General features: G+C 35.0%; 1 protein-coding gene across 1 annotated transcript; it reads left to right on the top strand.

Annotated features, from left to right (window-relative positions):
• Positions 1-258: 258 nt before the first annotated feature.
• Positions 259-12,444, top strand: UTS2B (urotensin 2B). Its single transcript, XM_059064256.1, has 5 exons — positions 259-358; positions 4,378-4,476; positions 5,661-5,698; positions 6,950-7,043; positions 12,419-12,444. The coding sequence occupies exons 1-5, from the start codon at positions 259-261 to the stop codon at positions 12,442-12,444; spliced, it is 357 nt and encodes a 118-aa protein (XP_058920239.1).
• The last annotated feature ends 1,879 nt before the right edge of the window (positions 12,445-14,323 follow it).

Genomic DNA, 14,323 nt, shown 5'->3' with positions numbered 1-14,323 from the left:
ATGGGCAAGTATGAGATATATTGATTGGGTTCTTCTTGTCATTGACTGAGTAGCAAACCTGTCACTTCTCCAAGTAAGTGAATCATGTTGACAGGGTGCACTACATTTTATAAGCTTTTTTTCTCTTTGTCCAGATCATTTGTAGTTGAAGCACATTTGCCACCTTTTAAACGTTGTCTCTGCAGCATTCCAGAGCCATTGAAATATTCGTCTTGACCTGGATAGTCAGTTTTTCTGCTAGCACAGAAGATTTTTAACATGAATAAGATCCTCTCAACCACTCTTTGTTTTGGACTCTTAACTTTATCTGTAATGATCTTTTTAGAATCGGTGCATGGGCTGCCATATTTTATCCAAGGTATGTACATACGAATCTAAAATCCTACATGTGGGTAAGTAATCCTTATCTTCCTGTTTGCATTGCTTTGATTTTTCTACCACTATGGCAATAATGTTTTAAACATCAATATGATTTAATCATCAAACAGCACTTCAGTAGTTGCTGTTTTAAGTTACAGGTAATCTGTGATGCTGCTCTTCTCAAGTAAATTAATTTCAACTGACACTGTACTAAATTAATTTCAACTACATTCTTTTTTTCTAATCCAGGGGCATCTGTTTCTTATTTCTATTCCATGACCAAAGATGGGAATGTGTAAATAGTGATACAGTGCTATGCATATTTCAAAAATACATCTTGAGGAAAGAAAAATGAGATTTTCATCCAATGAGATTATTAATAAGTTACTTATGAAAGGAGAGTGGCTCCTAGTAGAACACATCAAGATAGAAACTTGTGTGTGAAGAGATTTTGGGAGAGTAATGCATGGGGAAATTTACATAGTACTTTCAGGAGGATGATGCTAACAGCCACATTACGCATTGACTGTATTTATCAGATTTCTAACATACTTAGGGTATTCATGTTAAATGAAATAATTTAATTTATGACGTGTACAAACATATGCTATGATAAAGTTAGAGAAAATAAGTTTCTGCTCTTGTAATATGGTACCTTGATCTTTCATTACAATTTTCAGTGTATTCTGTAGTGGAAATAGCTTTTAATCTGGGAATCAGTGGAGCTAGATTAAATGCTGATTTATTAGGCAAACAACTTAACCTCATTGAAACTTTTATACATTTCTTTACATTTTAAAAATAGTAACTTAAAAATATTGCTCTTTAATATCTCTTCCAGTTTGAAACTCTGAGGTGATCTATCATCTAACTGATCTTGTCAGGAAGAGGGAGATAAATAGCCTTTTACTTTTTTCTTACTTGGGGAAACCAAGACAGAATGTAATACATTTTGTTTACATGACACTGGGTTGAGAAAAGAGATTAAGTTTCCCCTTTCAGATCTAATTCAACCTTACTCGACCATTTTGCCTCAAATGTGGCTTTAAAAGTCAATGAAAATTAGAGCAGTTCTTTTGACAGTGGAAATAAAACTGCAGAAACCCTTGTTATTTATTTATAGGGATTTTCCCTTTGAAAAACAAATACAAGGCTGAGACCTAAATACAAGCCTGGGAATGAAAGATTCTGGATTTTATCCACGGCACTCACATTTTGTCTTTGGCCAGTCAAAATCATTGTACTTGGTAGGACTTCATTGTTTTTCCTGTGAAATAATGGGATTTTCAGTGTTCTTAACACAGTGTATATGTGTGAGGAGGGAAACATCTGGCCATTCATAAAGGACTTTGAAAAATTAGGATGTTAGTTAGTGGTAACTGTAACTTCTGATATCATGTGTATATGAAATACAGAAAAATCCAGCTCAAACATTTTGCTAGGTTATAATTAGATAACAACTCTGATCCCAGAATAGCACATATTGATATGTATATTTCATTGGCAACATACAGGAAAGGTTTCTTTCTGGGACCCCCTTTGATCTCGGTTTCATTATATATAAATGGAGAAGATTAGTTTGACTAATGTTTGACTTAGTTTGACTTACTTTAGTCTTTTGACACATGTTTTCAAATAAGCATTTGTCTGGTGACAGAACACCAAGGGGTCACCATCCTCTCTGTTAGAGGCCATGCAAGACCAATGGCAAAATCTGCCAGTTTTCATTTGCTTGGGGCCATACGAAAACCTGCCTCAGTGGATCAGCTTGAAACTGGGCAAACTGCCTACCACCAACGGTGGAGGAGTGAATATTGTGACCAGAAAGGCTATGGCAATTTAATGTTTTTGGTATACTACCATTTGAGGGGTTTCCAGGTTTCTTTCTGGTAAAGTTTCTTGTCTATATCCCTTAAAAATCTTCACCTTCAAATGACAAGCAAGGAGACAACTGTCTTTTAAGCTTCAGTATCTCAAGTAGTAATCGATCAGTTTTTTCCTGTGTATTTACAAAAGTAATCACTCTCTCATGTCTGAGTAACTTTGCCATCATTTGTGCTAAAGGGGTATCTGCACTTGGGTATTTTTTTATTCAAACATCTTTATCAACACTAACTTTTAGTTCAAAGAAGGAGGAAAAGTACATGCATGTTTTTTCTTTTAAAGCTATATGTGTTTTAAAATTAAAGATAAAAACAAGAAATAAGACTTATTTGCTATTTTACTTAGGCAATATCTTACTTAACTTTAGAAATAAAAAAATTTTTAATTTCTTGAAAAAAATTTTTCCTCAGAGATTCTTACAAAAGGTGGTTTTCTTAAAAGTTAGTGACAAGAATTTTTGAGGACAGTCATTCAGGTGTAATTACTAGAAACCAAACTGGTGAAGAATGGTAAGTACATTAATTGTCTTTTTAAAAAATGTTCCACTTAAATATGCAGAGAAGTGGTCTGTAAATTCAGCAAACAAATGCTTCAGATCATCACTTTTCTAGTTACCTTCCTCCTAGTCTTATAAATTCCCTAAACTGAAGGCAATGAATCTGTTTCTTTTATCACAGTTATCTTTCTGAAACAAATAATCATTATCACCTGGCTACACAATGTTCCTTATTTTTTCAATTAAAGCATTTTAAAGATTGTAATTTAACATTTTAATGAACAGCTATAATAAAAAATTACTACACTATTGCATAGTCATGTCTTTCTCTTAAACTAAATTATCTCTGAGGGTCTTTGTTTAACTGATGTTAAGCAAAAATTCCATTGATAGTCTGTTATTTTAACTACTCAAAGAAAAAAAAACCAGAATTTCGCAAATAATTTCTATGTCTGTGAAGTAATGGAAATTGAGGAACTTTGAAATTGAGGAAATGGAGCAACTATAAGTATTTTTGGTCAATGCAGAAAATTTTGATGCTGTCACATACCCCAAGTCATTTATTTTCTTTCTCAGCAAAGCTTTCATTCCTTTAATTAGCCACTTAGTTTCTTGAGTTCATTAATTGACATTTTGTAGACACAGGGAAAGAAACAATTTAAAGGAAGAATCTAGCTAAATTATGAGCCATTTCTCTAATTGAAACCACAATATTCCCACTGTTAAATTCCCACTGTTAAATAAACTCACTAATCTACCTTTTGTCCATACAATATCAGTTATTATGAGGAGATAGAGGGAAGAATGACCCTATAGAAATTGTACCATAAAGGTTTGACTTTTTAGGCCACCTCACAAAGTTCATTTTGTTTATAACACACTAATTATTATTTTGTTTGCATTAAAATCTTGTTGACTCTTCATTTTTTATAACTTGAATAAAGTCTATTGTCCTGACTTCTCCTCCAGAATTAAAGTATTTATGAAAATTTGGGTGATTTTTCTGTTTTTAGAATGCTGAGATAGCTGGGCATCTGACCAATGAGTAGGCTGGGAGGTAAATGGACAAAGATGGAAAGATATCAATATGGAAAAAGTAGGCACTGTCTTACCTCTTCCACAGGGTTGCCTTGGATGATTCAAAGGCAATTCCCAGAACACAAAAAGGCTCATATTTTAATGTGTATCAAATAAAATCTCAAAATCAAATGTTATTTTTTCTTCTAAAAACAACTTTTAATTCATATTTCTTATGTTAAACACAATAGTAGAAAATTTTTTAAAAACACAGATGAAAAAACAGAAAGTAAAACTTACCTGCAATTCTACTAACCCAGAAATAATTACAGGTAAAATTTAGTCTGTAACCTTCCAGGTATATTCTCTATCTCTGCTTCCTTCTCTCTCTCACAATCTCTCTTTGAGTGTTCACATACATTCAACAATTTTTAAAACAGCCCATCTTTTTGGATTACACACCTCTCTATATACACATTTTATTTGTGAGTATACACACTGAGAGTGCATATAGTAATTGATAGTGATTATAGATACCTGTAAAACGTATTTATTCAGAAACCTGTTCAGTGACACAGATTGAAAATGGAGGTTTCACTACATTGAGGTAATTATTATAGGGAATGAATTGTTTCCAGATAAAGAAGATACAGATCGCGAAGAACTATTGCTGGCTCTACTGAATAAAAATTTTGATTTCCAAAGACCTTCCAACATTGGTGAGTTAAGAATAAAGTCAAACTTTATTTACTCCATCTTCTGACCTGTTCTTTCTACATGTTAATTTATATTAAATAAAATAATAATTACGAATTTTAATGCTGCATTGAAGGCTCAAATGTCTTTCTTATTTTGTATTCACGCTAAAAGCAATGGTGTTATTAAAAAATATTAAAATCTTATTTTGTTCAGTATGAGAGTCCTAATGAGATCAGTAACTATCTAGTTACTCAATAGTTATCTTTAGTCGTATTTTCCTCTCACCTAAGCAAATCCCACTGGTACGGTTAATATTATTTTTTACTAAATGCTTCAAGAGTATCACTAAATATTTTAAAACAGGTTTCCACTAGAAATTTCTCATTAACTATGGGTTTGTGGCAGTTAAGTTAGCACTTTTTTTGCAATCAAATTCTTTCAATTTGGGAAATGGTTGGAGTAGCAACCATTGGGAAATTTAGCCTATACCAACTGAGATTTTTTTTTCTTTGAAGAACAGGAGAAGCTGATTTATAATTATGCATCAGACTGGTCTCCAAGAAATGACAAATATTGTCAGAAACTTAGCAAGTCTAACCTGAGAGACAGTGTGACAATATGATAATGTGGTACCCTCTCAGAAAACATCTGTTCTTATAAAAAAATTGTCTATTCACGGTACAATGTACCAGTTAAAACAATACCTTAATAAATACTTTTAAAATACAGGATTTTAAAATTAATAAGATATTTTCATTGAAGAAAATTGAACACAATTATAAAAAAAAGCGCTATACTCAAATTGTAAAACCCAGAGGGAGTTGATATGAATTTCTGGAAATTTCCTTCTTGATTGAATTATATAGATAAGATTTGTGTCCTGATTTTTTTACTTAATATTATTTCATGAGAATTTCCCCATGTCAGTAAAATAGCTTATATCTAAATACTAGTCCTTGTTAGAACTATGGTTTATTTTTAAAAACTCTGTGCTTACTGATAGAAATTAGGTATTTGCTCATTACATTACTGATTATATTTCAGTATTCCAGGCATTGAAAAATGCTTGGGCCTTTATATTAGGGACAGGTGGGTGATCTCAAATCATACAAAAAAGACCTTTGTCTTCCTTGAATGTATGACCTGAAATGAATTAAATATGACTTGCAATGTATATTTTTCATATGATAAATGTGTCTTGCAGATATACAGCTGGCTAACAAATTGGAAGAACTTAACCAGGTGAGAATGTGAAATACTTAAAATTTCAATTTTAATAATAACCAAAAGACACTTTCCTTTGACATAATAGTTGTTAAAATTATTAATACTCTATTATAAAACCTTTATTCCTGCTAGAGGAAGAGTGAAGTAATTTGCTAGGAAAAAAAAAATCAAATTCTACTAAAAAATAAAGAAAACAGAACAGAGCCATGACTGAAGTGATCATGGGATAAAATGTTTAGAAATCTGGATTCTAGACTCGGCTCTCCAATTACCTATGAGACCACGGAAGAATTAAAATTCTCTGAACCTAAAGCTCCTCATCTGTAAAATAGGAGGCTATAACTAGATTGGTGGTTTTCAAGTTATTATTATTTTTTAAAGTGGAAATTTTTTTTTCCAAACAAGTTGTATGTGGTCTCAGTAAATGAAATATATAAAAGTGGAGCTGCTCTGTTTGAAACAGCTAGTTTGGCGAGGGAGGGGCCTGTAGTGCTGTTTTCTTGACCTGCATTTGGCCTCGGTACCGAAAGCCCCTTAACAACCTTATCCCCTGACTCCTTGCTATGAAGAAAATTGGAAAATCATTGGATTAGATGATTTCTTAACTCTCTCAAACACAACTGCATGCAAATCCACTATTATACAAACTGTACAGCTGTTTGTGAGAGAGAATTATGCCCCATCAATTCTTAGCATCTAGGACATGGACGCATGCAGTAGCTCAGGCTGAGTTCTATTTTGATAGAGTTAGGTCTTTAGGGTTTAGGCAACCAGTGAGCTTGCTAAAAATTAACATGGCTTACACTCTGGGTGGAAACCCTAGGGCCTCAAAATACTTCTCACTTACTGCTAGAAGGGACAAATATTTCAAGAAATCCAAACATTCACATAACTCTTTGGAACTCCTTGAAAATGACTGGTCATTATAGGTGACTTAATATCAAGACCAGCTACACAGGTTGTGTTTACAGGCTCCCCATTAATGAACACTCAGACTTGACTTCCTTCACCATAAGCCTGTTTGTTCCTGATCATCTGTTAAGTCATGGACTTTTCCCAGCCAGTTTCTAAATGCAAGTTTCATTTTATTTTTCTATTTAATTCTTTTTGTTTATTTTCATTTATTAGTTTTATTTCCTTTTATGTTCCTCCTTCCCTTCTTCCATCTTTCCTTCTCCCTTTCTTTGTCTATCTTTCTTCTTCTTCAATAGAAAAAAACATTGCTGTTATTAAAGATTAATACTTTTCATATTTGATTTTTAACAGCTGGAAAAACTGAAAGAGCAGCTCATGGAGGCAAAGGATGCTGAGATGTCTTATGCTATAGGTGGTCTATCTTCTTCCCATCCTAATAAGCGAGGTAAGTTTGGTGGTAGAAAAGTGTTGAAATAGAGATTTGCTGGACCTTTCCATAGTTAGTATAGCCTAGGCTGTGATGTGTTACCAATTATAATCTAAATCTCAGAGACCTAATATAATAAAATCCAATCATAAAGTTCAATGCACATAGTATAACCCTCCTCTATTTTGTGGCTATATCACCTAGATTATTGCTGTAGCTTGACTACCTCCAAGATTACCAAATTACAGGAAAGGATAGAGGATGCATCCCAGCTCTCAACTGCCTCAGTTCAGAACTCAGTTTGGAGACATGCATCACTTCTACTGAAGTCCATTGCCTAGAATTAATCACTTGGGCTGCCATCAAAATATTGGCAAGACAGGCTAATAAATGTTAGCAAGCACATATAGTACTTGGAGAGTACTGCCTCAACCACAGTTAATCCTTTGATCTTTTCTTAACCACATAGGCTATACTCAACCATCTCCCATTAGAGACAACTCCAAACTCCTTTCACTGTTGCACCCAGAACAAAGAATAAGCCCTCCAGGAGATACTAATCTTTGTCAAATACAACGTGGTTCCTCTTCATTCACAGACCTATCAGCTAAAAGGACAAAATTCAATAATTGGCAGAGGAACAGGGACTGGATAATCACAATCAATAATCTTATTCACAGAGGAAAAGAACAAGAGACACACAACATCAAGTATGCTGGCCTCCAGCAATTCTGAAATCCCACTGGGCAAATATTATAAAAGTTTCATACCCTGGAGATGGAGAATGGTTTCTTGATTAGGACCTGCTAGTGTGGAGTGCTTTGTCCACTGTGTTATTTCCCCTGGCTTCACCCTTTCTGAGGTTTTTGCTTTTTTGGCTTTTTCATGTTCATTCCTGGGCACAGCATATGGGCTCCTTGGGGAATATTCCCTTCTTGAGGATTGCACAATTTTCTCAGGTCTCCTCCTACTCTCACAAAGTTGAAGACCCAAGGTTTATTTGGTCTTAAAATGTCAAAGACATTTTTTAAAAACATCTTTATTGGAGTATAACTGTTTTACAATAGTGTGTTAGTTTTTCCTTTACAACAAAGTGAATCAGTTATACATATACATATGTTCCCATATCTCTTCCCTCTTGCATCACCCTCACTCCCACCCTCCCTATCCCACCCCTCTAGGTGGTCACAAAGCACAGAGGTGAACTCCCTGTGCTATGCGGCAGCTTCCCACTAGCTATCCAATTTGCATTTGGTATGTATATATGTCCCTGCCCCTCTCTCACTTCGTCACAGCTTACCCTTCCCCCTCCCCATATCCTCAAGTCCATGCTCTAGTAGGTCTGTGTTTTATTCTCGTCCTACCACTAATCTCTTCATGACATTTTTTTTTTCCTTAGATTCCATATGTATGTGTTAGCATACGGTATTTGTTTATCTCCTTCTGACTTACTTCACTCTGTATGACAGACTCCAGGTCTATCCACCTCAGTACAAATAACTCAGTTTCATTTCTTTTTATGGCTGAGTAATATTCCATTGTATATATGTGCCACATCTTCTTTCTCCATTCATCTGTTGATGGACACTTAGGTTGCTTCCATGTCCTGGCTATCGTAAATAGAGCTGCAATGAACATTTTGGTACATGACTCTTTCAAAGACATTTTTTATTCTAGGGTTTATGGCTTCTTTGCCAATGGTGTTCTTGGAACAGTTTAGAAAGTTTCTCAGCTATTTGCTACACACAATCGTTTTTAAACAATTTTAACTCTTTTGCATTCTCATCCCCAACTGAGTTGCCTTGAAGTCATCTGGAACATACTTTGAAGGCTATACATATAATCTGATTTGTGCCCTGAGCTCCTTATTCCAGTTGATATTTACCTGGCATCACTCACTTAGAGTCATTTAAAATCCCATTTTATAGATTTGGGATCCAGAAACAGCTCTTGCAATATTTCAAGATCTTGTATTTCTGAACTATCTCTATTTCTTTTTATTTATTTGCAAAGACACCATTTTCTTCTTAAGCTTACTATTTCTTGCAATACCTGGCTAAGTGTATCCAACAGCAACCTAAAAATACAGCCAATATTCTGTTTTCCTAGTTTTTCTTGTAGAAATTCAAGAGAAACAATCTGAACCTGAACTGTTGCAGATGTCAGTTTTACTACATACTATGCTACTTTGTAAAGTGGCTCTTCCTGTTTCCAGCCTATGATATCAATTTCCTTGTCTGCCATTAATCAACTGCTGAGACTGTGCCATCACTTAGGTTCTTCTTAGAGTACCACACTCCCTCAAATTTTCAAAGTGTATTTTGGGATAAATTAGGCAAAGCACATCAACAAAATAACCTTACAATCTCAGTGGTGTAACTTGGTTTAAGATTTATTTTGTGTTTACATGAAGCCTTAGGTACCTTGGTCATTTTCCTTCACTTTGTCCCTGCACCATGTGTCCTTGTAGCAGGATAGGAAAAACATGGAGGTAAATGCACCCTTACCTGCCAAAATTAGGCACATGATCTCAAGCTAACTTAGCGGGGTTGGGGAAGCCCCTGGGGAATGTGGAGAAATTCAAGGAACAGTTGGAGAATCCTACCTCTACAACAGATATTTTGATCTTGTTATGACGTGTATAACAAAATCTTCCCAGTAATGATTTAAGTAAACCACTGAGTATATACATCTGAGTTTAGGGAAGTAGCCCAGACTGCCAGATCTAAATTTGACAGTTATCTGCATATCAATATTGCTTGGTATTGTGATGAGACTGTCTAGGGAATCACTCTAGACAGGTATAAAACAGAAGACATCCGGGCTTCCCTGGTGGCGCAGTGGTTGAGAATCCGCCTGCCGATGCAGGAGACACGGGTTCGTGCCCTGGTCCGGGAAGATCCCACATGCCGCGGAGCAACTAAGCCCGTGAGCCATGGCCGCTAGGCCTGCGCGTCCGGAGCCTATGCTCCGCAACGGGAGAGGCCACAGCAGTGAGAGGCCCGCATACCGCAAAAAAAAAAAAAAAAAACAAAAAAAAAACAAAAAAAAACAGAAGACATCCAAGGCCAAGTCCCAGGCCACACCAAGGTTAGAGACTGGGCAGATGAGAGAGAATTAACAAAGGAGGCTGAGGAGAAGCAGCTACTGAGGAAGAAGGCGACAAAGAAAAAAATGCCTTGGAAGTCAGATAAGAAAACTGTTTCGGGCTTCCCTGGTGGCGCAGTGGTTGAGAGTCCGCCTGCCGATGCAGGGGACACGGGTTCGTGCCCCGGTCCGGGAAGATCCCACGTGCCGCGCAGTGGCTGGGCCCGTGAGCCTTGGCCGCTGAGCCTGCGCGTCCGGACCCTGTGCTCCGCAACGGGAGAGGTCACAACAGTGAGAGGCCCGCATACAAAAACAAAACAAAACAAAACAAAAACTGTTTCCAGGAAGAAATAGTTCAGCTGTTCTATAGCTATGATAGGTCCAGTAAAATGAGAACTGAGATTTTCCATCTGAATAGCAATGGGAAGGGTTTTAATGGTTTTGACAGGAATTATCTGGTGGACTTATGGTTAAAGAGAATATGACAAAACAACAGGAATGACTAACAACAGACAACTCTTTTGAGGAATTTTTTCTAAAGGGTAGTAAAAGTTGGGATATTAGAGTAGCTTGAGGGAGTCAAGGAAGCTTTGTGTTTGTTTTTAAGCAAGAAGATATTAAAACATATGTGTATGTAGTAGGAACAAAGTAAATATTTATGGTGATAAACATATGAATTAGATGCCCAGGTTAGGTGACAAAAACAACCCACATCATATCTGAAGTGTGGTGTTTATTGGCTTAACTAGAAACAGTCCATCATAAATAGCAATGTATGATGGTAAAATGGACTCAGAGATTCAGCTTAAAGCAAGAGTATCTTACACTTACTGTGAATTATTGTAATTTGTTGAATTAGTTAATATATAGTTGACCGACAGCTGCTAAATTCTTCCATTCATTAAAAATATAACTGTCCAACACCTAACATCATGCTAAAAATGGGAATTACAAGAGTGAACCAGATAGACATCAAGAGACACCTGAATGCTGGCTAGGGTTTTCCTTCACATAAATGATAAATGATAAATAAGCATTGAGGAGTTGGCTCTACTGGGGATACCATTCATGAAAGTTCCCTTCAAATGGTCCGGAAAATTTCCAAACTATGTTCCAGCGCATACTTAATTGATCTACTCTTGTGGTATAAATCTGGGATATGTGTAGATTTCTTTTTCCTTCCAGACTGAGATATTCAAAGATATCCAAAGGGACAGAAAGGGACTTTCCAAAATACTATAAAAAGAAGATTGGATTAGAGGGCCAAGTTCTTCAGTTTACTGTCTGAAAATAAACTTCTGCTTGCATAGGATTTGAATGTGGTTTTGTTTAAAGAAAACGCTGGCTCTTTTAGGAATGAAAAGTAGATTCTGAGTGCTATCATAACACTCTATGTGTCTGCACTGATGAGCGCTAGGGTCACAGTTTACAGAATGAGTGGAGGTAGGGAGAGAAACCTAGGCAGGAAGATAGACTTTTATCATTTATGGCAAAGAGTGTCTTTACTGAGTTTTTCAACTCATTTTTATTGTGCATCCTATTAATCAATAGTGAACCGAAGACCCATCTCCCCAAGGTCTTCATTTTATAAACCATTTAGATTGAAGGAAATTAGAGAAATTTGTAATTAATTAGATGAAGCTAATGTAAGTTGGACAATTGATTGGGAACAACCCACAGAAGATTTAAAATGACTCATTCATTCATTTGAAGATTAAAATGCTGTTCAAATTGGTTTGATTTTTCTGAAACATCACTTTATGATCAGAATGTGAAGACTCAATGTGATGATCAAATTATTTAAATATCATTTGGTGGTCTGCAAAGTAAACTTTAAATTTTCTTCCTTCTTTTTTCTCCAGTACACAGAAGCATATTTATCACTGATTTTACTTATGTGACTTTCTCTTTGGGACTTAACTTACCCCAACTCTTAAATAGAAGGGTGCATCTTACTGTATTCTCTGAACTGCATTATACGCATTATAATGTAGAACAGTGCTGTCCAATAGAACTTTCTTTGATGATGTGACCATTCTCTAATTTGCACTGCCCATTACGGTAGTTACAGGCCACTAGGCATTATTGAGCACTTGAAAGTTGGCTAGTGTGATAGAGAAGCTGAATTTTCACATTTTATTTAATTTTAATTAATTTAAAGAGCCTCATGAGGCTAATCACTACCATTTGAACATTCGTTTTAGAAAACTTTCTCTCATACTCAGGCATACATAAACTATTTTATTCAAATGTACCATTTAATCAAAAATCTTCCTAATAAAGATTTTGTTTTGTTTCTTTTTTAGCTTGCTTTTGGAAGTACTGTGTCTAAAGTTTTTCCTCTGGATGCCAAAAAAGATAAGAACATTAGAGAAAGTTATAAATCTACTCACTTTACTGCTTAAAGATTGTAGCTATTTCAAACATAAAGAAACGGTGGCAGAATTTATCCAGCATATTACATGCTTAAAACTTATGTTGTGAATAATGATGACAAATCAGTTGCACTTCTGAATGGCATGGGACTATCAGAATGGCTTTGTAGACCTGAAGTTGGGAGTGCTGTGTCTATTGTATGCTTTTCATAAATTCATTGTCTACATATAGCTTTGTCCAGAGATGACTAGGCTGTTGAGCTATCAATTAAAATATTTTAGACAGTGTCAGTGTCTTGGAAAATTAAATTATATTGTCCCAATTTATATGAGAAATTATATTTTATAAAATTTATTTAAAATATTTTAGAAAATGTCTTGGAAAATTAAATTATATTGTATCAATTTATGGAAAATGTTCATCATTGCCCTTTCTCTTTTTTTTGTGATTATGCTGGCTACTATCTCTTTTCTGTTCATTAGCACAATTGTCACTGAGACTACTACAACCAAAGGAATACATTACTAGGAAGCAGAAATCTATTGTTTATCGAACTCTAGGAGAAAGAAGTATTAGATGCTTCAGAGATAGATATTAAGAAAATTTTCATACAGAACAATTTGCTTTTGGGTCCCTTAATTCTCATCTCTGCCTCCTGCACAATATCACAAATTATTTGAGGCTCTCAGCACATCTGCGAGAGACTAGACTCAGTGTACAAAAAATGTCAGGTAAAACAAAACAAAAACTCATTGGATTTTCCTTCATTTTTTCCCCCCAGGTCTTCACATCAAACTGCTCTTGTTTACATCTCGTCTGAGCAAACTTATTTAATCAATTCAAGGTTGGGAATCCAATTTCATTTTTGTTTGCCACCTGTGGTGGCACAGAAACATAGTCGAAGTAACTTTATAATTAAAGAATATCAATGACTACCTGGCTGGATGAGTCTACAGGCATTCCCTTATGTCACAGAACAGGGGAAATGCAGTTTACCTACATGATGTTAATTGTGTGGTGCTTAAAGATAAGACTATCTCATGAGCTAGAATGAACAATATTGCTTAAACTAAAAAAAAAATTAAAAATACACGAAACTGACCAAGTTGAGTAACATGCCTGCAGTGCTTTAAATACACTTGTTAGGAGTCACTTAAATGTACATAAATATTGGTTGCTCAATAATGCCTGAATGTTCCCACGTATTTACACCTGTTGTGAACACAAACATGATATTATCATAAAGAAAAACAAAACTCCTGTTTTCATCATCTCACGTTTATTAACTTTGGAGCAGTTGAACAATATTTATGCATTTGTAAACTTTAGGGGTAATGTCATTCAAATAATGTTTTGATACTTCTTCCTTTTAGAGAAAGTCATCTTTTTATAATTTGTTCTCTTTTTATAATTTGCTTTAAGAAGTTTAATTCCCTAAAGATATCTGTAGATTAAAGGTAGAATTTGCTAGATATTTTTCCTGTGTGTATAGCCAGGAATTAATATCCCCCATGAAAAACTGGTTATATAATTAATGCTAGAACTCAGAAATCCATATTCACAGTTTGCTCTATGAAGCTTTTTACAGGAACAAAGAAAAATAAAAAGTAATCTATTTCTTTGAAACTAAATGAAAAGTCCCTTTAAGCTGGTGACTTTCAATGAAATATAGCTGGATTTAGTAATATACAATGCGTTATACAAATAGATGAGATGACTCATCATATTCTTAACAGAAATTATGTCTTAAATTTCCTGCTATGTTAAAAGGATTCCTTATTTTAAACTAGAATACCGCTGACTTATTTTCTACTCTGTATAAAGTAGTGGTAAAA

The sequence above is a fragment of the Kogia breviceps genome, chromosome 5 (genome assembly GCF_026419965.1).
Source record: "Kogia breviceps isolate mKogBre1 chromosome 5, mKogBre1 haplotype 1, whole genome shotgun sequence".
In the NCBI taxonomy this organism is placed as follows: Eukaryota; Metazoa; Chordata; class Mammalia; order Artiodactyla; family Physeteridae; genus Kogia; species Kogia breviceps.
This window is presented reverse-complemented; position numbering and strand designations above follow the sequence as displayed.